The sequence below is a fragment of the Girardinichthys multiradiatus genome, chromosome 14, assembly GCF_021462225.1.
Source record: "Girardinichthys multiradiatus isolate DD_20200921_A chromosome 14, DD_fGirMul_XY1, whole genome shotgun sequence".
In the NCBI taxonomy this organism is placed as follows: Eukaryota; Metazoa; Chordata; class Actinopteri; order Cyprinodontiformes; family Goodeidae; genus Girardinichthys; species Girardinichthys multiradiatus.
Window position 1 is genome coordinate 46,243,572 of NC_061807.1, and position 26,250 is coordinate 46,269,821.

The 26,250-nt window shown below is 43.3% G+C and overlaps 1 protein-coding gene across 17 annotated transcripts in view; it reads left to right on the plus strand.

Annotated features, from left to right (window-relative positions):
* ablim2 (actin binding LIM protein family, member 2) overlaps positions 1-26,250 on the plus strand; it is a 332,383-nt gene that overhangs the window by 215,846 nt on the left and 90,287 nt on the right. For 8 of the 17 annotated variants that reach the window (XR_007041374.1, XM_047385748.1, XM_047385747.1 and 5 more), the window contains 3 exons: positions 23,523-23,640; positions 24,132-24,419; positions 25,032-25,103. Coding sequence is in view for 15 of the 17 variants with exons in the window: in XM_047385748.1 (XP_047241704.1) it covers positions 23,523-23,640; positions 24,132-24,419; positions 25,032-25,103 (478 nt within the window). In the remaining 2 variants the exon portion in view is untranslated. The remainder of the gene's footprint in view (positions 1-23,522; positions 23,641-24,131; positions 24,420-25,031; positions 25,104-26,250) is intronic. The other 9 variants (XR_007041375.1, XM_047385756.1, XM_047385757.1 and 6 more) reach the window with 3 other exon arrangements.

Consider the following 26,250-nt stretch of genomic DNA (forward strand, 5'->3'; position numbering starts at 1 on the left):
CCTCTTCAACCTTAGCCTGGCCCAGAAGAAGGTTCTGGTGTTGTGGAAGACCTCCTGTCTTGTTCCAGTACCAAAGAAAACTCACCCATCAGTCCTCAATGACTATAGACCTGTTGCCCTGACATCCCACATCATGAAGGTCCTAGAGAGACTCCTGTTGGCCCACCTGAGTAAGCAAACAGTAAACCATCAAGACCCCCTTCAGTTTGCTTATCACTGTGGAGTTGGAGTTGAAGATGCCATCATACACATGCTTCAACAAACCCACTGTCATCTGGACAAAGCCAGCAGCACTGTGAGGATCATGTTCTTTGATTTCTCCAGTGCATTTAATACAATCCAACTTGATTTGCTTTGTCAGAAACTCCAGAAGACTCAGGTGGAGGCCTCAACAATCTCCTGGATCAAAGACTACCTGACAAACAGACCACAGTTTGTGAGACTGAAGGGTTGTGAGTCTAACCAGGTAGTCAGCAGCACAGGAGCACCACAGGGGACTGTACTCTCACCATTCCTTTTCACTCTGTACACTTCATACTTTTAGTATAAGACAGTCATCTGCAGAAATACTCAGATGATTCTGCAGTCGTGGGGTGGATCAGAGATGGACAAGAAGCTGAGTACAGGAAGGTGGTGGACCGCTTTGTGTGGAAACGATCATCTCATTTTGAACGTGACTAAAACAAAGGAGATGATTGTAGATTTTAAGAGAAACAGGAATAAGTCAAAAACTATTTCTATCATGGGAGAAGAAGTGGAGGTGGCGGATGAGTATAAATACCTCGGTGTTCACCTGGTCAACAGACTAGAGTGGCGATGCAACTGTGAAGCCATCTACAAGAAGGGACAGAGCTGACTGTACGTCTTGAGGAAGCTTAGGTCCTTTGGTGTTTGCAGCAAGATGCTGCATATCTTCTATAAGTCTGTTGTGGAAAGTGTGATCTCTTCTGCCATCATCTACTGGGGAAGCATCATCAGAGCCAGGGACTTAAAAAAGCTCAACAAGCTGATAAAGAAGGCTGGCTCTGTTCTGGGGACTCCTCTGGAACCTCTGGAGATCATTGTGGAAAAATTGATTCTTCATAAAATGAAGAACATTATGGAGAACCCTGAGCATCCCGTTCATGAGACTGTCCTACAACAAGAGAGTGTGTTCAGTCAGAGGCTTCTTCAGATGTGCTGTAAGACGGAGCGCTACAGGGGATCCTTCCTGCCCACAGTCATCAGCATCTTTGAAGAAACCCTCATAATGAGCTACAAAATTTAATTTCCCTTCGGGATTAATAAAGTATTTTTGAATTGAATTGAATTGAATTGAGACATTTTTATTGCGACTTTCGCGAAACCCTTAAAATATGTAAATTTCTCACACAACCGTTGGCTTCGCCAAATTTGGTGAGTTTCTGAACATGTGAAAGCCACGAAAAAGGCAATTCATTTGTGGCCAGAATAATAATAAATGGAGCGATTACAATAGGCCCTTGCAGGCCTTCCTGCTCGGGCCTCATAATCCAAAATTGGAGAGTAGTGTGAGTAAATGTAGCGAATAGGGAGAAAGTGGTCATTATGTCATCCAGCAGCCTAAGCCTATAGCAGCTTAACTACAGAGATAGTTTCCATTCAGTTTATTAGGCCTGAGCAGGAAGGCCTGCAAGGGCCTATTGTAATCGTAGGATTTCTTATTAGGCCCGAGCAGCAAAGCACTGTGAAGGCCTATTGTAATTCGAATGTTTATTAGGCCCGATCAGGAAACCTACAAGGGCCTATTGTAATCATAATGTTTCTTATTATTATTAGGCCCGAGCAGCAAAGTGCTGCGAAGACCTATTGTTATTCGAATGTTTATTAGGCCTGAACAGGAAAACAGCAAGGGCCTATTGTAATCGTAAGAATTCTAATTAGGCCCGAGCAGGAAGCCTGCAAGGGCCTTTTGTAATCGTAAAGTTTCTTATTCTTTCTTTCTTTTTTTCTTTCTTTCTTTCTTGCTTTCTTTCTTTCTTCCGTTGCCTCTTTGCGGGGCAATTTGGGGACTTTGCCATGCACAAACCCTGACACGATGTTACCCAAAATTGTCTCCCTCGTAAAATTCTTGTTCCTTAATGTCGTTGTCAGTGGGCGTGGTAAAACGGCTCTACAGCGCCCCTAAATTGAGATAGGGTGAACCGTAAGTCGTAGAGATCTGAAATTTAGCACACAGGTAGAACTCCTCGAACCAAGAAAAAAAGTATCTTGGGGGTATTGCCCTAAAATGCACAGGAAGTTGGCCATTTTGGGTGAAAGGCCAATTTTTGGCCGTTTTTCACTTTTACTCACCTCGAACTTTAACGAACTTGGAGCTATCGGGATTTGGAGCTATCAGCTTCATATTTCGTCAATATGCAGATAAGGCATGGAGGATTAAAAGTTATCAAAATCGTGAGTTTTCGGCCATGTTTAGGGGGCGTGACCGGGGCACGAAAATGGTGTTCGCGCGCAGAGTGAAAAAATGCAATAACTTTCTCAAAGAAACGCCAAATCACACCAAAGTTGGCATGAAGGAGGGCCTTCGGGTTCCCAACAATCCTATGGGGTCATATGCTGACATCATCAAAGCCACACCCCCTGAGAACAGGAAGTCACTATTTTTACTGGGAAAAGTCGTTATCTGGCTGTCTACACTCAATCAACTTGAAACTGTGTCAGGTGACTGATAACTAGTGTGTTGGAATTATGATTATTGATTGAGGAGAATAAATGAAATTTACTCGGGACTCTTCTCCAGGTGATGCTTCAGATGTTGGTAACTGTGTCACGGTCTCCAGCTGAAGGCAAATGGTGGATCGTCTCATCCTCTGTTATATAGTTGACGGTGGCCTCAGGGCTGATAAGACAGCGACCCCTGTCTTATCAGCCGCAGGGGCCGCTGGGTTTTGTAGGACAGACTATCCTGCGGTACAAAATGGCCGATGCCGTTGGAAAGGCATAGTGGCGTCCAACAACGTGCAAATGGTCCAATATTCAGCAACAAGTGGGCTAACATGTGGGTCTAACTTGGTTTGAAGCACAGTGACTTTTCATATAAGGGCGTGGCCGTGGTGGCGCGGCGAAGTTTGACGTCACACCATGGCCACATGTTTGGCTTTAATTTCCACATAGATCATCTGATCTGCACCAAATTCAATGTGATTGATCCTAGTCCAGTACCCAACAGAGATCTGATGACATATTTGATAGGCGTGGCCTACTTCGTCCACAGAGCCCACTAGAAAATTTAACAAAATCAGCCCCAAGCCATGCTTTGACCGAGGAATCAGAAATTTAGTAGGCATATGTAACTTCTCAGGACCTACAAAAAAGTCTCTAGGAGTGTTGGTCCAAACCCCACAGGAAATCGGCCATTTTGGATTGAAGTTGCCATTTTGATCCCATTTTTGCTGTTTCTAGCCCGCATATCTGAGCAAACTCCTACAGCTTTTGACTTAGATACTTGAAAATCACTCAGTATACTCTTAAGGTATTGGGGATCCAAAGTTATCAAAAGCTTTTTGATACATGAAAGCGTGTGGGCGTGGCCCCGCCACAAAATATGACTTCTCGCCATAAAAGACTAAATTGATATAGCTCCTACAAGAAAAGTCACAGACACATGAAATCTTCTGAGATTGATCTGCCTCTGGCCCTGAAAAATATTCACTAATCAGATGCTGACATCATCGAAGCCACCGACCCCAGAGAACAGGAAGTGTCATGTTTTCCTTTATAGATGTTCTTCACCTGATCAATTTGAAACTGTGCCAAGTAACAGATAACATGATGGTCTAAGACAGTCACCAGTATTGACTGGCTGTGCTGGAGGGTTTGGCTGTGGCGGCATGAAGTGGCGAATTCTGATGTCACGCCATGGCCATACGTTTGCCTCTAAATTACACATGCATGATCCGTTTCGCTCCAAAATAAATATGGTTGATCTTTGTCTTCCCCCAAACACCTCTGTTGGATTACATTGGAATTTAAAATTTGGATCAACAGCGCCCCCTAGGACATTCCAACTGCTCTATCTCCCTCATACATCATCGGATCCACTTGAAATGTAGTATACATCATCAGGGATCAATGCTAAACATCTTGCCACAGTCAGTTTATGACATCACTTCAGGCCCACCCACTAATAAACAAGTGAGTGCAGCTTCCATCTGGAAGGTCGGATTTCCCCCAAATTATGAATGCTTCTCGCCAGACCAATACTGTGCATGACCGAGGATCATATGACATGTCGCTCACAGTGCCACCTAGTGGCGACGTGTTGAAGTGAAGCGTTGTCATCATCAGTGGCATGTAGGAGGCGATGCCAGGCTCCTGCGGTCGCTCCAAAGCCTGAGTTGGGCTGAGGTGCGAGGGCCTTCAATGCTGCTTGCAGCTTTAATTTATTCATATAGCGCTCATTTACAACAATGTCGTCTCAAGGCACCCCACAAAGGGTCCGGAATGGTGCGGAGACGCCAGACCGAACCACTGAGTGCCAGAGCCCGGCCATCCCAGAACGGGCCACGTGTGAACTAAGTAAAATAATAAACTGATAAAGTTTATCCATCTAGAGCCCACTGATGGGCATTGTTATACTAAAAACCACAATGTTATGGATACCTCCCTCTGTCAGATTAAATATAACCATTGGAAAAGAGAGGGCGTCATATAAGTAGCAGAAATTGAGGGCGTGTTTGCACCTGAACCATAACTGAGCCGGCTAAACCTGACTCCCCCTAACTCCAACCAACAGGGAGGAAGGAAGGCTCCCTCCCTGATAACCTAAGCCACTCTAACTATAAGCTTTATCAAAAAGGAAAGTTTTAAGCCTAGCCTTAAAAGTAGACAGGGTGTCTGCCTCACGGACCACAACCGGGAGCTGGTTCCACAGGAGAGGAGCCTGATAACTAAATGATCTGCCTCCCATTCTACTTCTAGAGACTCTAGGAACCACCAGTAAACCTGCAGTCTGAGAACGAAGTGCTCTGTTAGGAACATATGGAACAATCTGATCTCTGATGTATGATGGAGCTAGACCATTAAGGGCTTTATATGTGAGGAGGAGAATATTTTATTCTATTCTGGATTTAACACGGAGCCAATGAATGGAAGCTAAAATAGGAGAAATATGATCTGTCTTTAATTTTCATCAGAACTCTTGCTGCAGTATTTTGAATCAGCTGAAGGCTTTTAACTGCATTCTGTGGACATCCTGATAGTAAACAATAGTTACAGTAGTCCAGCTTTGAAGTAACAAATGCATGGACTAGTTTTTCAGTGTCACTCCTGGATAGGATATTTCTAATTTTGGCAATGTTCCGGAGGTGAAAGAAGGAAATCCTAGAAACCTGTTTAATATGGGATTTAAATGACATGTCCTGGTCAAAAATAACACCAAGGTTTTTTACTTTATTACCGGAGGTCAATTTAATGCCATCCAGGTTAAGTGATTGACTAAGCAGTTTCTTTTACAAGGAACATCGTCCAACGACGATAACTTCTGTCTTGTCTGAATTTAGAAGCAAAAAATTTAAAGTTTTTATGTCTTCAAGACATGATTAAATGATTGACTAAGTTTATTTTTTAAAGACTCCGGTCCAAAGACGACAAATTCTGTCTTGTCTGAATGTAGAAGCAGAAAATGTCAAGTCATCCAAGTTTTTATGTCTTCAAGACATGCTTGTAGTATATCTAACTGGTTGGGCTCATCAGGATTTATGGATAAGTAAAGCTGAGTATCTTCAGCGTAACAGTGAAAATTTATCCTATGCTGCCTGATAATTTGACCTATTGGAAGCATATATATAGTAAAGAGAATTGGCCCAAGTACTGAACCCTGTGGTACTCCACAATTAACCCTGGAGTTTAAAGATGATCTGTCAGACAGATAAGATTTAAACCAGCCTAGTGCTTTTCCCCTGATCCCTACAGCATATTCCAGCCTTTCTAAGACCGACTGTATCAAATGCAGCACTGAGATCTAAGAGGACAAGTACAGACACAAGTCCATTATCTGAGGCCATAAGAATGTCATTAGTGACTTTCAGGAGAGCTGTTTCAGTGCTATGATGAGCTCTGAAGCCTGACTGAAACTCTTCAAACAGGTCATTGCTGTGTAAATGCTCACACATCTGATTAGCAAGTATTTTCTCAAGAATTTTAGATAAGAATGGAAGACTGGATATAGGTCTGTAATTTCTCAAGTCATCTCGATCAAGCGTAGGTTTCTTAAGTAAAGGTTTAATTACAGCTATCTTAAAAGCTTGTGGTACGTATCCATTTACTAAGGATAGGTTAATCATACCTAAAACGGCGCTGGTAATCAGAGGCAACACTTCCTTAAATAATTTGGTTGGGATTGGGTCTAACATACAAGTTGAAGGTTTAGATGAAGCTAATATTTCTGATAACTCAGGAAGCTTCACATGATCAAAACAGTCCAAACACAAATCAGGTTCTGCAGTTATTTCCAATGTTGTCTCACTTGCTGAGGATGAAGTAACCATCTTCGGGAGTATGTCAAAGATTTTCTTTTTAATATAATCAATTTTATTTTGGAGGAATCCCATAAAGTCATGACTGCTGAGAGCTAAGGGAATGGATGGCTCACCAGAGCTAGGACTCTGTGTAAGTTTAGCAACTGTACTAAAGAGAAACCTAGGATTATTGTTGTTCTCTTCTATTAATGATGAGAAATAAGCTTTTCTAGCTTGGTGAAGTGTCTTTTTATACAACAGTAGACTATTTTTCCAGATTAAGTAGGAATCCTCTAGGTGTGTAGAGCGCCATTTTCTCTCCAATTTTCTAGCATTGTGCTTTAAAGTATGCAGCTCTGAATTAAACCAAGGAGCCTGCCTCCTATGAATGATTAACTTCTTTTTCAAGAGGGCTGCATTGTCTAATGCATCACGCAATGATGAAGAAACACTATGAACAAAATAATCAATTTGTGAAGGGGCAGAAACAGAATTATTGCCCTCCACTGTGCTTTTCAGTGAAAATGAGGAAATTAAAAGTGGAACAGATTCTTTAAAGGTTGTTACAGCATCGCCTGATAATGATCTACTGTAATGAAATTTTCTTTTAGGTGTGGAGTACTCGGTTAAATCAAACTCAAAGGTTATTAAGAAATGGTCAGACAGGACAGGGTTATGAGAAAAATTGTTATGTCTTTACACTCAATGTCATATGTCAGCACAAGGTCCAGAGAATGAAGACAAAGGTGTGGCAAAAAGTTTCAACGGTGCTGAAAAGTACATGGTACTAATTTTTACAGGATGTATTTAGTGATAAACGCAGCTCAATATAGAGTATATCTGTATATCTGTGTGTCGCTGCACCCCCCTCCAGAGAAGAGCCCCAAGGGGAACCACCCAGCGGCTACAGTGCAGAAACCCCAGGGAGCTGCAATGATGAGCTTACAGGCTCTGTTGGCACCCGGCTACGCCAGAGCAGATCAAGCCATTTATCCAGAGAACCGAGACACAAGGGCACACCAGAGGCTCGACAGAGCCAGGGGACCCAGGCCCCACCAAGCAGCAACAGGGAGTTTGTCGACACACACCCAAGAAACCAGCCCCGGACACCTAGAATCACCAATACACCGGTGGGCAGAGACACCAGCCACCAGCAGGGAGTGTGATGGGGGCATAGGCCCCACATTTGATGGGGGGCCTAAGATGAACCAGGAGAGGGAGCAGCCAAAGACCCAACCAGACAGAAAAACAGGCACACACAGTCATACTAACATGTTCCCACCCTCATGTTTACATATGCAAACATTCACACCCACACACCCAACATAAACGCATACAGGAATGGACGCCGTACACTAATTCGTACTCCCTATGCACGCTCTATACTCCCAGTGTCCAGGAGGTGATCCCCTTTATTCCGGGGTGAAGAAAGGCAGTCTGCCCGAGCCACCAGACCAGACTAGAGCTGGCACTGCCCAAACCCAAATGACCCCGACCCAGACCCCAGACCCCAGCGACCCCTGACCCCATCCAAAGACAGAGCCACAAAAAAATTATGAGAAGAATTAAAGAGATGGAGGAGGGGTCCAAAGGAGACAGCCAACCAGGACAAAACTGTCCCGACCCAATGAACTCCAATCTCAACTCCATGAACCTCCCAAACCCCTGAACCCCAACATGAATTTTCCCGCAGGGCCACCCCCAACAAGGACACCGATATCGAACACATGCCCCTGAACACAAATGGTATGGATCATCTCCCCACAGGGCTACACCTGCAAAAGATAGCAAAACCCCGGTTATTCTTGTCAATCCCATGTTGTAGAATTAATCTGTTTTAAATGGGATAAAGTGAATTCTCTTCAAATATATGTTCCAGGTATTACATTTTACACCTCCAATCTTGGAATTTTATCATATATTTTTTTGTAGGATGTCAGCGTGTTAGGTGGGTGTACGTCTGCATGGGATTAGTGAAGACCCTGTTTTTAGAAATTATTAGAATTTTCAGAGAGGAGCTGATATTGATGTTTTTAAAGCATAAATGTGGTTTTATATTTGCACTAATAAATGGTAGTTCTGAAATCTTATTACTGCATAATGTCTGTTCTAAAAATGGCCAGGACTCATCTAGAGGACTACAGTAAGCCATTTTGAGATGTATGTAGCCTATAGGCTTAGAAGTAATGATGAAAGTTAGGCCTTTATCTTTATCTGTAGCCTTTTTAAGCTAATACGCGGGGGTTTATTTTACCAAAGAAAATTAGAGAAGGAGGAGTCACTATCTTTAACATCTACACGGCAATTCCTCAGAACCTGCTAAATTTCTCTAGACAAAGGGGAGGTTTCTGCACCTCCACCATCAGTTTCAGTCTTGGTGTAGAAGGACAAACAATCCGAATGTTTACTAGTTTATCAAAAGTAGAGGAAAAGGCAGATGAGGGGATTTTCTGTACAGAGCTCATGCCTCAGTGAGTATTGTTAGAACGAATTGCGCAGAAAAACTGCGTGGCACAACTATTGTAAAACTATACTATAGAGCTGGTGCTAATTGCTAAATATCATGTCAGGGATTCCTTTTTGACAGTGTGCGGGGGGGGGGGTCTGGGCCGGGGTCGCTCAGTTTCAGGCACGAGCCTGGGCTGGGCCGGGGTCGCTCAGTTTCAGGCACGAGCCTGGGCTAGTCCAGATCAGGTTCAGGTGCTGGGGCAGTCTGCCTGTCTCCACCCCCGGAGGGAAGGGGACCACCTCCGGGGTCCGCGAGCTGGTTGTCCCTATGGGGTATCGGCACCTGGACCTGGGAATATAGAATATGTATGGGGAGTGTGAGTGAGTGTACGATGTCCATTGATGTTTGTCTTTACTTTGGGTGCATTGATGTTTTTATGTGTGTGCATGAGGGTGGGAATGTGTGATTGTGAGTGCCTGTTTTTTTGTCAGGTTGGGTCGTGGGCTGCTCCTTCTCCTGGATCAGTTTAGGCCCCCATCGAATGTGGGGCCTATTACCTCCCTGCCTAACTACCTGCTGGTGGTTGGTATCTCTGACACCCGGTGTGCTTGTGGTTCTCGGTATTCGGGGCTGGGTGCTTTGGTGTGTGCTGGCTTACTTCTGGTGGCTGCTTGCTGGGGCCTGGACCCCTGGGCTCGGTCGGGCCTCTGCTTGGGGAGTGATATGTCCCGGGTTCTCGGGTCTCTGGCTCAATGGGTGGATCTGCTCGGGCGTAGACGGCTGCCGGCGGGGCCTGTGGGCTCGTTGCTGCAGTTCCCTGGGGCTTCTGCACTGTGGCTGCTGGGTTGTTCCCCTGGGATTCTGCCCTGCTCCTCTCTGAGGGGGTTGCGATAGTCCCGGCGGTGTTTCTCCTGGAGTTCCTGTGCTCTGGGGGGCCTTTGAATGTCTGTGGCTTGGATCTCCTCCGTATCTGTCCTGGGTCCAGGGAGGCGGGTCTGTGGCTCCTCACACACACTATTGCATATTTTTATGGAAAAACCTTGTATGCACATGTGCGCTCTCAGACCCACAGGCGTTTAGAATTAGTTGTTAACAGATACACAAATATTCTATATTTAGCCACATTTACCACTAAATACATCTCGCATTCATAAGTACCGTGCACCTTTCAGTAAAAGGGCTGGTAATACGAACATTTCTGCAGGTGTAAAAGCAAGCAGGGTGTTATCGTGTATTCTCTTCATCCTTCTTTCTCTCCTCCATTCTATTCTCCTTCTCTCCCCTTTTCCTTTTTGCCCCCCTTTCTCTCTTTCGTGCTTCTTTTTTTTTTTCCTTTCCATTTCTGTCTCAGTGTCCGCAACAATTGAAATATACCCAAAACAGTTTCTAATAAAGTTTCTATTTATGAATATCAAGCAGAGCTTTAAAGCGTCAGCTGTAATGTAAAGTAAATCTGTTGGGCTCTAGAATCGTGTGCTCAAGGTGGCAGCAGGTTGGAGTAGCTCTGTTACTTTTGATTCTGATTGATTCGTTTTTGGGAACTCTTCCTCTTGTGGTGGATACAGTTGATTTTGTTTTTGGACGACTCCTCTCAGGTGTCGGATGCTGTGCAGCTTGGAGTATTTTTCCTAAGAGTTTTCTACTTTTGTACATTTGTTATGATGCATTGCCATGGCAACGGTGTTGTTTCTTACAACCGGGAGCAGCTGATTAATATCTCAAAAGCTCAAATAATACTTCAACTACAACCCCAAATCCCTGATGACTTGAAAAGGAGACGCCATGAATGCCAAGCAGGAGCTAAGAGAAGAGAGAAAAGGAGGAAGTTCAAACCATCTCTTCCGTCAATTAGGATGGGCAATGTGAGATTGTTGGAAAACAAGTTGGATGAACTCCAAGCCCTACAAAGGACCCAGACAGAGTACCGGAAATGCAGTATTATGTGTTTTACTGAGACATGACTGCAGGATCATATCCCTGACTCCAGTGTCTTTCTGCCAGGCTTTTTAACCACACAAGCTGACAGAGATTTAAAGTGGAGAGGCAAATGTAACAGATGGTGTCATCCAGTACTTGTTACTGTGAAGTGTCATCTCTGCAGTCCAGATATTGAATTGTTGGCAGTAAGTTTTCAGCCATATTATTTACCCAGAGAGTTCACCAGTGTTATTTTGGCAACAGCATAAGTTCCACCTTCCGCTGTTGCCGACACTGCATGTGATGCCATCAGCTCAGTTGTTGCTAAGGTACAGACACAAAACCCCAATGTGTTTGTGGCAATATCTGGTGATTTTAACCATGCTTCACTCTCTGCTACATTTCCAACAGTTTGTCAGCTGCTCTGCCAGAGAAAACAAAACTTTGTATTTGTTTTATGCATATGTCAAGGAGGTTCATGACCGAAAGAGCGAGATCTCGGATGCAAGCGGCTGAAATGAGCTTCCTCCGTAGGGTGGCCGGGCACTCCCTTAGAGATAGGGTGAGGAGCTCGGCCCTCCGGGAGGGGCTCGGAGTAGAGCCTCCTGGATGCCTTCCTCGGGAGGTGTTCCAGGCACGTCCCAGCGGGAGGAGGCCCAGGGGATGGCCCAGGACACGCTGGAGGGACTATGTCTCTCGCTGGCCTGGGAACGCCTTGGGCTCCACCTGGAGGAGCTGGAGGAGGTGTCTGGGGAAAGGGACGTCTGGGCGTTTCTGCTGAGTCTGCTGCCCCCGAGACCCGGTCCCGGATAAAGTGGAAGACGACGAGCCACGAGCCAAATGTCAAGGACTCATACATCTCTACAGCAAGACCTCGTCTAGGCAAATCAGATCACAATGTTGTTTTTCTCTGCTCGAAATATAAGCCCCTTGTTCAGAGACAACCTGTAATAAAGAAGACTGTGAGAAAATGGTCACCGGAAGCTGAAGAAGCCCTGCAAAGTTGCTTTGAGGCTACAGACTGGGACGCACTGTGCCACCCACATTGAGAGGACATCAATGCCATGTCTGAGTGTGTAACCTGCTTTAAACGTCTGTGCGGATAACATCATCCCTACCAAGACCATGAGATGCTTCCCCAATAACAAACCCTGGATCACCGGTGACCCGAAGGACTTGCTTAACAAGACAATAAGAGCCTTCAGAGAGGGAGACAGATAATTATTGAGGAGTTTACAGAAGCAACTTAAAGTCAAGATAAGAGACAGCAAGTAGGTTTACCAGAGGAAGCTTGAGAGCAAGCTCCAGCAAAACAATATCAGAGATGTGTGGTCAGGGATGAAGAAGATCACAGGCTCCAAACAGAAGGAAGGAAGGAAAGAGTTGCCAAAAAAAGCCATTACATAATGTTCAAAATAAGAAGCCATGCTTTGAGTTTGCCAAAAGGCACGTGGGTGACTGCCCAAATGGGGGAAGGTGCTTTGGTCAGAAGAGATAAAAATTTAGCTTTTTGGCCAGCAAGTAAAATGCTATGTCTGGCGCAAACCAAGCACTTCCAATCACTTAAACAACGCCATCCTCACAAAGAAACATAGTAGTGGCAACCTCATGCTTTGGGGATGTTATCGTGTATGCACAATTTGGTAGTGTGACACATCTCCCTCTTCCACAGGAAGTGCTGCACATACAGGTCCTTCTCAAAATATTAGCATATTGTGAGAAAGTTCATTATTTTCCATAATGTCATGATGAAAATTTAACATTCATATATTTTAGATTCATTGCACACTAACCGAAATATTTCAGGTCTTTTATTGTCTTAATACAGATGATTTTGGCATACAGTTCGTGAAAACCCAAAATTCCTATTACACAAAATTAGCATATTTCATCTGACCAATAAAATAAAAGTGTTTTTAATACAAAAAACGTCAACCTTCAAATAATCATGTACAGGTCCTTCTCAAAATATTAGCATATGGTGATAAAGTTCATTATTTTCCATGATGTCATGATGAAAATTTAACATTCATATATTTTAGATTCATTGCACACTAACTGAAATATTTCAGGTCTTTTATTGTCTTAATACGGATGATTTTGGCATACAGCTCATGAAAACCCAAAATTCCTATCTCACAAAATTAGCATATCATTAAAAGGGTCTCTAAACGAGCTATGAACCTAATCATCTGAATCAACGAGTTAACTCTAAACACCTGCAAAAGATTCCTGAGGCCTTTAAAACTCCCAGCCTGGTTCATCACTCAAAACCCCAATCATGGGTAAGACTGCTGACCTGACTGCTGTCCAGAAGGCCACTATTGACACCCTCAAGCAAGAGGGTAAGACACAGAAAGAAATTTCTGAACGAATAGGCTGTTCCCAGAGTGCTGTATCAAGGCACCTCAGTGGGAAGTCTGTGGGAAGGAAAAAGTGTGGCAGAAAACGCTGCACAACGACAAAAGGTGACTGGACTCTGAGGAAGATTGTGGAGAAGGGCCGATTCCAGACCTTGGGGGACCTGCGGAAGCAGTGGACTGAGTCTGGAGTAGAAACATCCAGAGCCACCGTGCACAGGCGTGTGCAGGAAATGGGCTACAGGTGCCGCATTCCCCAGACCTGGGCTACAGAGAAGCAGCACTGGACTGTTGCTCAGTGGTCCAAAGTACTTTTTTCGGATGAAAGCAAATTCTGCATGTCATTCGGAAATCAAGGTGCCAGAGTCTGGAGGAAGACTGGGAAGAAGGAAATGCCAAAATGCCAGAAGTCCAGTGTCAAGTACCCACAGTCAGTGATGGTCAGGGGTGCCGTGTCAGCTGCTGGTGTTGGTCCACTGTGTTTTATCAAGGGCAGGGTCAATGCAGCTAGCTATCAGGAGATTTTGGAGCACTTCATGCTTCCATCTGCTGAAAAGCTTTATGGAGATGAAGATTTCATTTTTCAGCACGACCTGGCACCTACTCACAGCGCCAAAACCACTGGTAAATGGTTTACTGACCATGGTATCACTGTGCTCAATTGGCCTGCCAACTCTCCTGACCTGAACCCCATAGAGAAGCTGTGGGATATTGTGAAGAGAACGTTGAGAGACTCAAGACCCAACACTCTGGATGAGCTAAAGGCCGCTATTGAAGCATCGTGGGCCTCCATAAGACCTCAGCAGTGCCACAGGCTGATTGCCTCCATGCCACGCCGCATTGAAGCTGTCATTTCTGCCAAAGGATTCCTGACCAAGTATTGAGTGCATAACTGTACATGATTATTTGAAGGTTGACGTTTTTTGTATTAAAAACACTTTTCTTTTATTGGTCGGATGAAATATGCTAATTTTGTGAGATAGGAATTTTGGGTTTTCATGAGCTGTATGCCAAAATCATCCGTATTAAGACAATAAAAGACCTGAAATATTTCAGTTAGTGTGCAATGAATCTAAAATATATGAATGTTAAATTTTCATCATGACATTATGGAAAATAATTAACTTTATCACAATATGCTAATATTTTGAGAAGGACCTGTACAGTTATGCACTCAATACTTGGTCGGGAATCCTTTTGCAGAAATGACTGCTTCAATGCGGTGTGGCATGGAGGCAATCAGCCTGTGGCACTGCTGAGGTCTTATGGAGGCCCAGGATGCTTCAATAGCGGCCTTTAGCTCATCCAGAGTGTTGGGTCTTGAGTCTCTCAACGTTCTCTTCACAATATCCCACAGATTCTCTATGGGGTTCAGGTCAGGAGAGTTGGCAGGCCAATTGAGCACAGTGATACCATGGTCAGTAAACCATTTACCAGTGGTTTTGGCACTGTGAGCAGGTGCCAGGTCGTGCTGAAAAATGAAATCTTCATCTCCATAAAGCTTTTCAGCAGATAGAAGCATGAAGTGCTCCAAAATCTCCTGATAGCTGGCTGCATTGACCCTGGCCTTGATAAAACACAGTGGACCAACACCAGCAGCTGACACGGCACCCCAGACCATCACTGACTGTGGGTACTTGACACTGGACTTCTGGCATTTTGGCATTTCCTTCTCCCCAGTCTTCCTCCAGACTCTGGCACCTTGATTTCCGAATGACATGCAGAATTTGCTTTCATCCGAAAAAAGTACTTTGGACCACTGAGCAACAGTCCAGTGCTGCTTCTCTGTAGCCCAGGTCAGGCGCTTCTGCCGCTGTTTCTGGTTCAAAAGTGGCTTGACCTGGGGAATGCGGCACCTATAGCCCATTTCCTGCACACGCCTGTGCACGGTGGCTCTGGATGTTTCTACTCCAGACTCAGTCCACTGCTTCCGCAGGTCCCCCAAGCTCTGGAATCGGCCCTTCTCCACAATCTTCCTCAGGGTCTGGTCACCTCTTCTCGTTGTGCAGCGTTTTCTGCCACACTTTGTCCTTCCCACAGACTTCCCACTGACGTGCCTTGATACAGCACTCTGGGAACAGCCTATTCGTTCAGAAATTTCTTTCTGTGTCTTACCCTCTTGCTTGAGGGTGTCAATAGTGGCCTTCTGGACAGCAGTCAGGTCGGCAGTCTTACCCATGATTGGGGTTTTGAGTGATGAACCAGGCTGGGAGTTTTAAAGGCCTCAGGAATCTTTTGCAGGTGTTTAGAGTTAATTCAGATGATTAGGTTCATAGCTCATTTAGAGACCCTTTTAATGATATGCTAATTTTGTGAGATAGGAATTTTGGGTTTTCATGAGCTGTATGCCAAAATCATCCGTATTAAGACAATAAAAGACCTGAAATATTTCAGTTAGTGTGCAATGAATCTAAAATATATGAATGTTAAATTTTCATCATGACATTACGAAAAATAATGAACTTTATCACAATATGCTAATATTTTTAGAAGGACCTGTACAGATTTATAGGTGCATAGATCCCGAGCACGGCATTGTTCTTTTCTCATGTTGTTTTAATTAAACGAACCCGGAATGTGTTTTTATTTCAGATGCTTAGTGAGGTTGTTTTAATGCAGTCTCAGCAGTGGCAAGACAGAAATCACATATGTTAGGAGCCACAGCAATGGGTTATTGAAACAACCACACCCATGGGTAGAGAATTCAGAAAGATCATCTTCCACCTTTTTTAAAAGTGGGATGTGGTTTAGTTTTGTTAAATCTGGTAATCTAGGGTAAACCTTAATACCCAACTATGTAATATTCCCTTACTGGAATTGTGGTGAAGGAATTTGTGGAAAGAACAATTAATTGTAAGAACTATAAAATTTAGTCTATGAAATAAAGTAATCTGTGTGAATTTGTGTATGAATGCCTCCCTTTTATAAAACCAGTTTGATCAGAATATGTTCTGAGAGCAGTTACCTTCTCTAATCATATTGTGAGATCAACATTAATAAGGGATATGGGATGATAACTTTTAGGAAGTACTGGGTCTTTTCCTGTTTTTAACAGGAGGCTAATTTTAGCTGAATTTTTATTTCAAATTTAATTCAATTCATAAATACTTTATTAATCCCAAAGGGAAATTAAATTTTGCTGTGGCTCATATACAGATTTCTTCGAAGAGCTGTCATAGATGCTGATGGCTGTGGGCAGGAAGGATCTCCTGTATCGCTCCTTCTTACAGCAGGCCTGAAGAAATATCTGACTGAAGACACTGTTGTTGTACAACAGTCTCATGAAGAGGATGCTCAGGGTTCTCCATAATGTTCTTCATTTTATGAAGAAAAGTTCTTTGCACAATGATCTCCAAAGGTTTCAGAGGAGTCCCCAGAACAGAGCCAGCCTTTTTTATCAGCTTGTTGAGCTTTTGTAAGTCCCTAGCTATGATGCTGCTTCCCCAGCAGATGATGGCATAAGAGATCACAGATATGCAGCATCTTGCTGCAAACACCGAAGGACCTAAGCTTCCTCATGAAGTACAGTCTGCTATGTTCCTTCTTGTAGACGGCTTCACAGTTGCATCTCCACTCCAGTCTGTTTTCCAGGTGAACACCAAGGTATTTAAACTCCTCCACCACTTCCACTTATTTTCCCATTTTGGAAATATTTTTTGACCTATTCCTGTTTCTCTTAAAATCTACAATCATCTCCTTTGTTTTAGTCACATTTAAGGTGAGATGATTGCTTCTACATAATGCTACAAAGCGGTCCACCAGCTCCCTGTACTCAGCTTTTTGTCCATCTCTCATCCACCCCACAACTGCAGAATCACCTGAGTATTTCTGCAGATGACTGTCTTATACTAAAAGTATGAAGTGTTAGGAGTGAAAAGGAAGGGTTAGAGTAAAGGCCTCTGTGGTGCTCCTGTGCTGCTGACTACCTGGTTATAAACACAACCCTTCACTCTCACAAACTGCGGTCTGTTTGTCAGGTAGTCTTTGATCCAGAAGATTGTTGAGGCTCCCACCTGTGTCTTCTGAAGTTTCTGACAAAGCAAATCAGATCGCATTGTGTTGAATGCACATGAAAAATCAAAAAACATGATCCTTACCGAGCTGCTGGCTTTGACCAGATGACAGTGGGTTTGTTGAAGCAGGTGTATGATGACATCTTAAACTCCAACTCCACAGCGATGAGCAAACTGAAGGAGGTTCTGATAGTTTATTGTTTGCTTAAGCTGGTGGGCCAACAGGAGTCTCTCTGGGTCCTTCGTGATGTGGGATGTTTGGGAAACAGGTCTATAGTCATTGAGGACAGATGGGTGCATTTGCTTTGGTACTGGAACCAGACAGCAGGTGTTTTACAACACTGGAACCTTCTTGTTGGTCAGGCTAAGGGTGAAGAGGTGCTGCAGAATTTCACAGAGCTGCTCTGCACAGAGCTGACACGATCTGTACCTGCAGCCTTATTATGGTTTAATATTTCCAGCTGCCTCTTCACCTGACTTCTTTAGATACACCGGTGGAAGAGGGCGGCAAGAGGAGCATCAGCATCTTCTGATTTGGTTGAACGCAAACATGTAGAAGCAGAAGGGTCCATGGGTGAGGTGGAAGGTAATACATTTGAAGTGTGACAGAAAATCTGTTGGTCAAAGGAGGGTGGGATATCTGTTTGGCTGTGAGCAGGAGAGGAGGATGCTGAACTGAACCAGTTGAAGAATGTGTTTAGTTAATTAGCTGTGTCCAGACATCTATCTGGACAAAGCTAAAATGAGGCTAAAACCAGTTAGTGGTCAGTGGAAAGCTCCACTCCCCTTTTCACCCCAGTGTCCAAGACATGCGGCCGCAGATCAGATAACACGACAGCAAAGTCAATCATCGAACTGCGGCCTAGGGTGTCCAGGTGCCAAGAGCACATATGGACACCCTTATGCTTGAACATGGTGTTTGTTATGGACAATCCATGATGAGCACAGAAGTCCAATAACAAAACACCACTCAGGTTCAAAACAGGAGAGCCATTCCTCCCAACAGCACCCCTCCAGGTCTCACTGTCATTGCCAGCGTGAGCGTTGAAGTCCCCCAGCAGAACAAGGGAGTCCCCCAGAGGAGCGCTCTCCAACACCCCCTCCAAGGACTCCAAAAAGGGTAGGTAGTCTGAACAAACAACAGTAAGAACCCATCCCCCCACCCGTAGGCAGAGGGAGGCTACCCTCTCGTCCACCGGCGTGAACCCCAACGTACAGGTGACAAGATGGGGGGCAAAAAGTATGCCCACCCCTGCTCGGCGCCTCTCACCTTGGGCAACTCCAGAGTGGAACAGAGTCCAACCCCTCTCAAGGAGACTGGTACCAGAGCCAGAGCTGTGTGTCGAGGTGAGCCCGACTATTTCTAGCCTAAACTTCTCAACCTCGTACACCAGCTCAGGCTCCTTCCCCACCAGAGAGGTGACATTCCATGTCCCCAGAGCCAGCTTCTGCAGCCGAGGATCAGACCGCCAGGGTCTCTGCCTTCAGCCACCACACATACAACAATGCACCTGACCCCTTTGGCCCCTCCCACGGGTGGTGAGCCCATTGGAAGGGGACCCACATTTCCTCTTCGGGCTCCATGAAAAGTCCGGCCACCAGGCGCTCGCCAGCATTCCCCACCTCCAGCCCTGGTTCCAGAGAGGGGACCCTTGACCTGTGTCCGGGCGAGGGAACACAGTTTCTATCTATATTAATCGTCATAAGGGGTCTGGGTGCTGCGCTTTGTCTGATCTCTCACCTGATGTATCCAGACCAGTCAAGCCACCTTGGAGAACAAGCAGACCAAAGAGATTTCAGTGCACAAAACTGATTGTGCTGTCCCATAAGGATAAGTACGCAGCGCAAAGATGACCTTTAGTGGGGTTGAGCGGTACTACACTTTCGTTCTTGTAACAGGAAATTTCGGTTTGTACTCGTTTTTTGTTGCTGAGCAGTGAGTGGAGTTGCAGCACGAGTTACAGAGGAAATTATCTTCTACAGGGCTACAATGAACATATGCCTGTGAGTTTGATGTTGTTTGGTGATGTTCTGTATCAAGCTGTTGATCTGATGAGTGTATTATTATCCAAATTTGCCACAATATGAATGCTAATGTATGCTAACAGCGATCAGTGCAAGTCATGGTCATTGCTACATGATGCATTTCTGTGATATGGTTTCACAAGCAATAATTTGTACTTTATGTTTCAAATGTCAGTCAGTCATTTTCTACTGCTTATTCCATAGTGGATCGTGGGGAAGCTCCAGCAGTCAACGGGCAAGAGGCGGGGTACACCCTGAACAGGTCGCCAGTCCAGGGCAATACACAAACAACCATGCACACACTCATTCATACACCTAAGGGCAATTTACAGAGACCAATGTGTTTTATATCTGTTTACTTCTGCAGTTTAATAGAAAAAAACTTAATATTCAAATGGACATTAAACATGACCCAAAGTCATAAATCAGTGTCTTAATTTGAAGAGTATCAGGTCATTAGTATGGCCTGAGTTCTTTGAACTGTTTAATGATCGTGGCCCTAGTTTTCCTTATTCACTACAAATCTGTGCAGGTACACAAGATACACTCACTGACCACTTTATTACGTACATTCAACTCAACTCAACTCAATTCAGTTCAGTTTTATTTATATAGCGCCAATTCACAACACATGTCGTCTCAAGGCACTTCACAAAGGGTTTGGAATGGTATAGGGTTGTTGGGGAGGTTACATCTGTCCAACTGCTTTTTAACGCAAATTTCTAATCACCCAATCACATGGCAGCAACTCAATGCATTTCGGCATGTAGAGATGGTCAAGATGATCTGCTGCAGTTCAAAGCGAGCATCAAAATGGGGAAGAAAGGTGATTGAAGTGACTGAACGTGCCATGGTTGTTAGTGCCAGACGGGCTGGTCTGTGTATTTCAGAAACTGCTGATCTACTGAGATTTTCACGCTCTACCATCTCTAGAGTTTACAGAGAATGGTCCGAAAAAGAGAAAATATCCAGTGAGCGGCAGTTCTGTGGGCGCAAATGACTTGTTGATGCCAGAGGTCAGAGGAGAATAGCCAGACTGGTTCGAGCTGATTGAAAGGCAACAGTAACTCAAATAACTACTTGTTACCACCAAGGCATGCAGAAGAGCATCTCTGAACACACAACACGTCAAACCTTGAGGCGGATGGGCTACAGCAGCAGAAGACCACATCGGGTGCCACTCCTGTCAGCTAAGAACAGGAAACTGAGGCTCCAATTCGCACAGGCTCACAAAAATTTGACAATAGATGATCAGAAGAACGTTGCCTGGTCTGATGAGTCTCAATTTCTGCTGTGATATTCGGATGGTAGGGTCAGAATTTGGCATCAACAACATGAAAGCATGGATCCTTCCTTGTATCAATGGTTCAGGCTGGTGGTGTTGGTGTAATGGTGAGGGGGATATTCTCTTGGCACACTTTGGGCCCCTTAGTACCAATTGACCACAAAACCCTGGCTGCATTTTTCTTCACAAATGCAACTGAGAAGGGCCGTCCCACAATATTTGAGCCATGCCCCAATGTTTTCAACATAAAAGAGAGACTTTGTGGAATAGAAATCCTACTCAACTTAGGCTGTAATGTGTTCAAACAAACCAGACACAACAATTACATCTCACATTCCATTCAAGACAATGTCTTCTTAAAAACAATGGAGGAAGGTCTAAGGAAGGACACAGATGTTTATTGGACAGCTTCATTACTTTTTAGATTGTCACGCCAACATCTTCCTAACAACAGACCACAGGCCCTGAACCGCCTAATTCACTTGTGCACAACTTTGAAATGAAAGTGAAAATGAAAGAACACTTTGTCTCTTTCACGGAGAAAATATTAAAAAACAAACATGCAGAAATTGCCCCTCCACTAAAAGACGGAGAGGATTGTTGGTTTTTGCCGCTATTCTGTGTCTATCAACCCCGTAAACCCAAACAGATTGGGGTCGTTTTTGACAGCAGTGGGAAGTACGAGAGTGTATCACTGAATGATGTCTTAACGAGACTGGATCTTAACAGCTCACTATTAAGCATCCTAATACGCTTAAGAAAGGAGGCTGTTGGCTTCACAGCGGACATTGAACAGATGTTTCCACAAAACCCTGGCTACATTTTTCTTCACAAATGCAACTGAGAAGGGCCGTCCCACAATATTTGAGCCATGCCCCAATGTTTTCAACATAAAAGAGAGACTTTGTGGAATAGAAATCCTACTCAACTTAGGCACTCAGCTTGTGAACAGCATTTGTGAATCTCACCATTTAGGATGTAATGTGTTCAAACAAACCAGACACAACAATTACATCTCACGTTCCATTCAAGACAATGTCTTCTTAAAAACAATGGAGGAAGGTCTAAGGAAGGACACAGATGTTTATTGGACAGCTTCATTACCTTTTAGATTGTCACGCCAACATCTTCCTAACAACAGACCACAGGCCCTGAACCGCCTAATTCACTTGTGCACAACTTTGAAATGAAAGTAAAAATGAAAGAACACTTTGTCTCTTTCACGGAGAAAATATTCAAAAACAAACATGCACAAATTGCCCCTCCACTAAAAAACGGAGAGGATTGTTGGTTTTTGCCGCTATTCTGTGTCTATCACCCCCGTAAACCCAAACAAATTGGGGTCGTTTTTGACAGCAGTGGGAAGTACGAGAGTGTATCACTGAATGATGTCTTAACGAGACTGGATCTTAACAGCTCACTATTAAGCATCCTAATACGCTTAAGAAAGGAGGCTGTTGGCTTCACAGCGGATATTGAACAGATGTTTTACTGTTTCCATGTTTGAGAGCAAGACAGAAACTACTTGTGTTTTTGTGGTTTCGTAACAACGACATTTCCAAAGACATTGTAGAGTATATGATAAGAGTTTGGGAATAGCCCATCACCAGCCGTACAGCTTACATCAGTCTGTTCTATGCAGCAAGCCAGTCTGTGATGCAGATGTTAAACAGTTTGTCACACGTGACTTCTATGTGGATGGACTCAAATCTCTTCCCACCGTTGGAATGGCTGTGTCCATACTCCAAAGAACCCGTGACGCACTTGTGAAATCAAATCTAAGACTGCATGAAATAGCAGCTAACAAAAAGGAAGTATTGGAGGCTTTCCCTTCCCAAGATCATGCTAAAAGTCTAAAAGACGTTGAAGCCGGTTCAGCGCTCATGCAACGTAGCCTTGGTCTCCTTTGGGACATGGGAAAAGATTGCTTCACCTTTGGAGTGTCAAAGAGACAAATCGCTTCACTAGGAGAGCTGTTTTATCAACAATCAACAGCCTTTATGATCCACTAGGTTTTGTAGCAACAGTCACTATACGTGGAAAGTCTATTCTGCATGAACTTACAGCTAAGAATAGAGACTGGGATGGAATGGCATGCTCCATTACCCCGAGAGATGGAGTCCTGGATGCTCTGGAGAAATTCACACAATGTCATTAAACCTACTGACAATGTTCATCGGTCTTCAGAGTCATGATATGAGAAATGCGTAGATAGCCCTTGCATTACACATGCTACCGTAACGGCATAGATAGATAGATATAGATAGATAGATAGATAGATAGATAGATAGATAGATAGATAGATAGATAGATAGATAGATAGATAGATAGATAGATAGATAGATAGATAGATAGATAGATAGATAGATAGATAGATAGATAGATAGATAGATAGATAGATAGATAGATAGATAGATAGATAGATAGATAGATAGATAGATAGATAGATAGATAGATAGATAGATATGCTGTATTGGCAGAGGAACAGAATGGGTCTCGAAAGAAGAGAGCTTGCATAGATCATGTATATTCTTTAGCTACAACAGTTAATGACTGGAAACAAGGAGGTTATATATATAGAGGTTATAGTCCTCGAAGTGGCTGTAGCGGGTTTGAGTCCCAGACATGGTGACCTTTGCAGAATGTCTCCCCCTCTGTTTGCCCCTCCTTCCTGTCTGCCTACTGTCAAAAATAAAGGCCTCTAGTGCTGAAAAATTTATTTAAAAAAAAAAAAAACATAGAAGCTAAAAGATGTACTTGGTATATTCCAAGTTAATTTTTAATCAAAGAAACCTCCAAATCATCTTTTTTCATTGTTGATCCCTGTAGTCTCAGTTTTGTTTGTTCAGAATAAAGAAAACATAAGTCTTTGTCTTGCAGAATGTTTTCAGTAGTATTTCAGTTGGAATTTCCTTTCATTCTTGCCTTTTGTTGCAACTGAGGACATAGACAGATAGATGACTTTTCTGTCACTTTATGTGTTTGTGTATCCAGGGTGATGGGGAGAAGTCACCCTGTCAGCAGAGGCCCTCCAGCCCCAGCTCCAACAGCCCTCTAGGGGGGTACGGACGGTACACCCCATCCCGTTCCCCTCAGAATTACAGCAGAGCAGGTAATAACCACATTAACAATTCCACATTGTACTGCTATTCTTTATCCTTTGAAAGTTTTTTATTGATTTGGATGTTTTAAAAGTAAAAAAATTGATTTTATCTGAAAATGGATGGTCTCAACATGGATACTCTATGCTATCACCCATAGCATAGAGTATCCATGTTGAGACCATCCATTTTCAGATAAAATCAACATTGCTTTGCTCAGCAACATTCCACAAACCAAAGTGCTGCAATGGTTAGAAGAGTAAATGTACTTCAAATAAAGCAACAACAATGATAACTACTATAGTATCAGTTTTGGATGAAAGTGCCAGTGAACATTTTGTAAATGTTTTTTTTCTATATTACAGACTGTTAATTATTTATCAATGTCTAATTATTCACAACATATTTGTGAAAAAACTTAAAGGTCCTCGAAGAAAAAGATTAACAAACCACTACAATTTTGTTAAATAATTGCACATTCCTCATGCAATTGAATATCCAGGACCAGAGGTACACATGGGTGGTAAATACAGCAGCCTGGCCCGTGACTCCAGTTCTCTCTCTTCACCTATACCCCACCTGGGTGGTGTTCAGAACCCCTCCATGTTGACAAGGGATACCTCCTCCCTCCCTGCGTACTATTCTGGCAGGGCTGACGGGAGCGGTGGTGCTGTAGACATTGGCAAGTACTCACCTTCACAACCAAGTGGCAGTGGAAACTTGTCTTTGCAGCTGAACCCCACCACCTTGGCAATGCTTCGGCAGCACAACTACGTCCCTTATTTCAAAGGTATCAAAGCCTGTTTGAGACAAACACAGAAACTGGATGAGCTAGTGGGATTGTTGCTGCTGTCAGCCTTAAGGAAGGAAAACAAACATGCAAAAACCTGCAATCTGAACTACCTACACTTTCAGTGTGGTATTACTCTTATTTTTTAGGAAAGCTATAAATCTCTTGAAAACCTCCTATTCTGTTTAACAACACAGCAACATACCAGCCCGTTCTTGTTTTTGTCTTAGTTCAAAGGTCCTAACAAACTGAGTGCTTTTTAAGGCTTTCTGAATTAACTGCACTTTGTTGTTAAACATGGGTTCATCATGTGTTGGAAAGTCTTACTGTGTGGGTTCTCAGTTAACTGTCCATGAGCTATAATTGGAAACATAATTTATATCTTGGTGTATACTTTACTTTGGGCTATGCTCACTGTTTTTCCAGTCATGGAGGTTCATTTTTTTAATTCTTGAACTAAAGCCATGTAACTGTTAATGCTGTTAATAATATCACACACTCATGAAATCAACATGACAAACCAGTGCTGTAACTATCCTAGCTGAAAGGTTTGTGCAACCAATGCACAGAGCTTCATCTTCTCCCCGTTGTTTGATTTCTTTTACCCCTTAGGGTTCAAACTGGACCCCACACCCGGTCCTAAGCCTAGGACATCCCTTCACCTCAATTTAGCACCTCCTAACGGTAAAGACAGCAGTAGTCTTTCTCTTGTTTGTGTCTCCTCTCTCCCTTATGGAGTAGTTGGGAGGTTTTGTGATGTTGTTTGGTGTTGTTAGGTTTCAGAAGATACCTCAAAACATATTTAAAGGACCACTGTATTTTCTTATTCTGCTTGCGCCCTTCACTTGCGTCTGTGAATGTGGTTATTGTGGTGCATGGTTTAAACTGGTGTAGATCTAATTGTGATCCTTACTCATTTGACATTTATCTTTATTATGGTTGCAGGATTCATTTTGTCTGTTTGTTCAGATTACTGACCCTGTTGTTTGCCTGCCTTTGACATCTTATCTGGTGTTGTTTTGCCAGAATAATCCCTAGTTCTGTGTCATGTGATTTTATCCCCTTGGTGTTCCACTTGGTGTGCTCATATGAATCTGTAGGAAAAGGTTTTGGCTTTGTTAAATTTGAAAGTATACATGAGTAATTGTCTTATAATTGTCTTTATAATCACTGAAAATGTCTGTGGACAACTGGGACAAATGTGTAAGTTTTTTTTAGATTAAAAACATGGCTAATAAGAAAAAAAGTTGCATTTATTTCTATAAAAAGAATTCACCCCTTTAAGATTATTCTTTTATTGCTGTAATAAATCAATCATGGTCGATATGAATTGACCTGTTTTACACCAATTTAATATAACATTTACACAATGTTTTCATATTTCTTTGTAAAGAAATCAAATTTACATGGACCATGTTTTTTTACAGCAATGAAAACAAAATAACAAAGAGGCTAAATACTTTCAATAATTCTGTAGATACAAATCCATAAATACAGTATACTGTGTGCCTAAATATCAGGAGGGGCCACACCATTGCATCTGTCAGTCCCTTGCTTAGCTGTTTTATTTGTCGCATGATCCTTCCAATGACCTGAAAAGCAGATCCGAAATATATTGAAGCCTAAAACCTCCTTAGTCCAGATTCCAGCAGCTTTCCTGAAGGGAAAATATTAAAACATAATCTGATGTACATGTATTAAAACTGCAGTGCACCTTTTATTTAACAGTGCGTGGGACTTTAAGAGGGGCTGCTCTTATACATTTTTTCCATAGGAGCTGAAAAGAAAAAGAAACGTACACTCACCGGCTACTTTATTAGCTACACCTGTC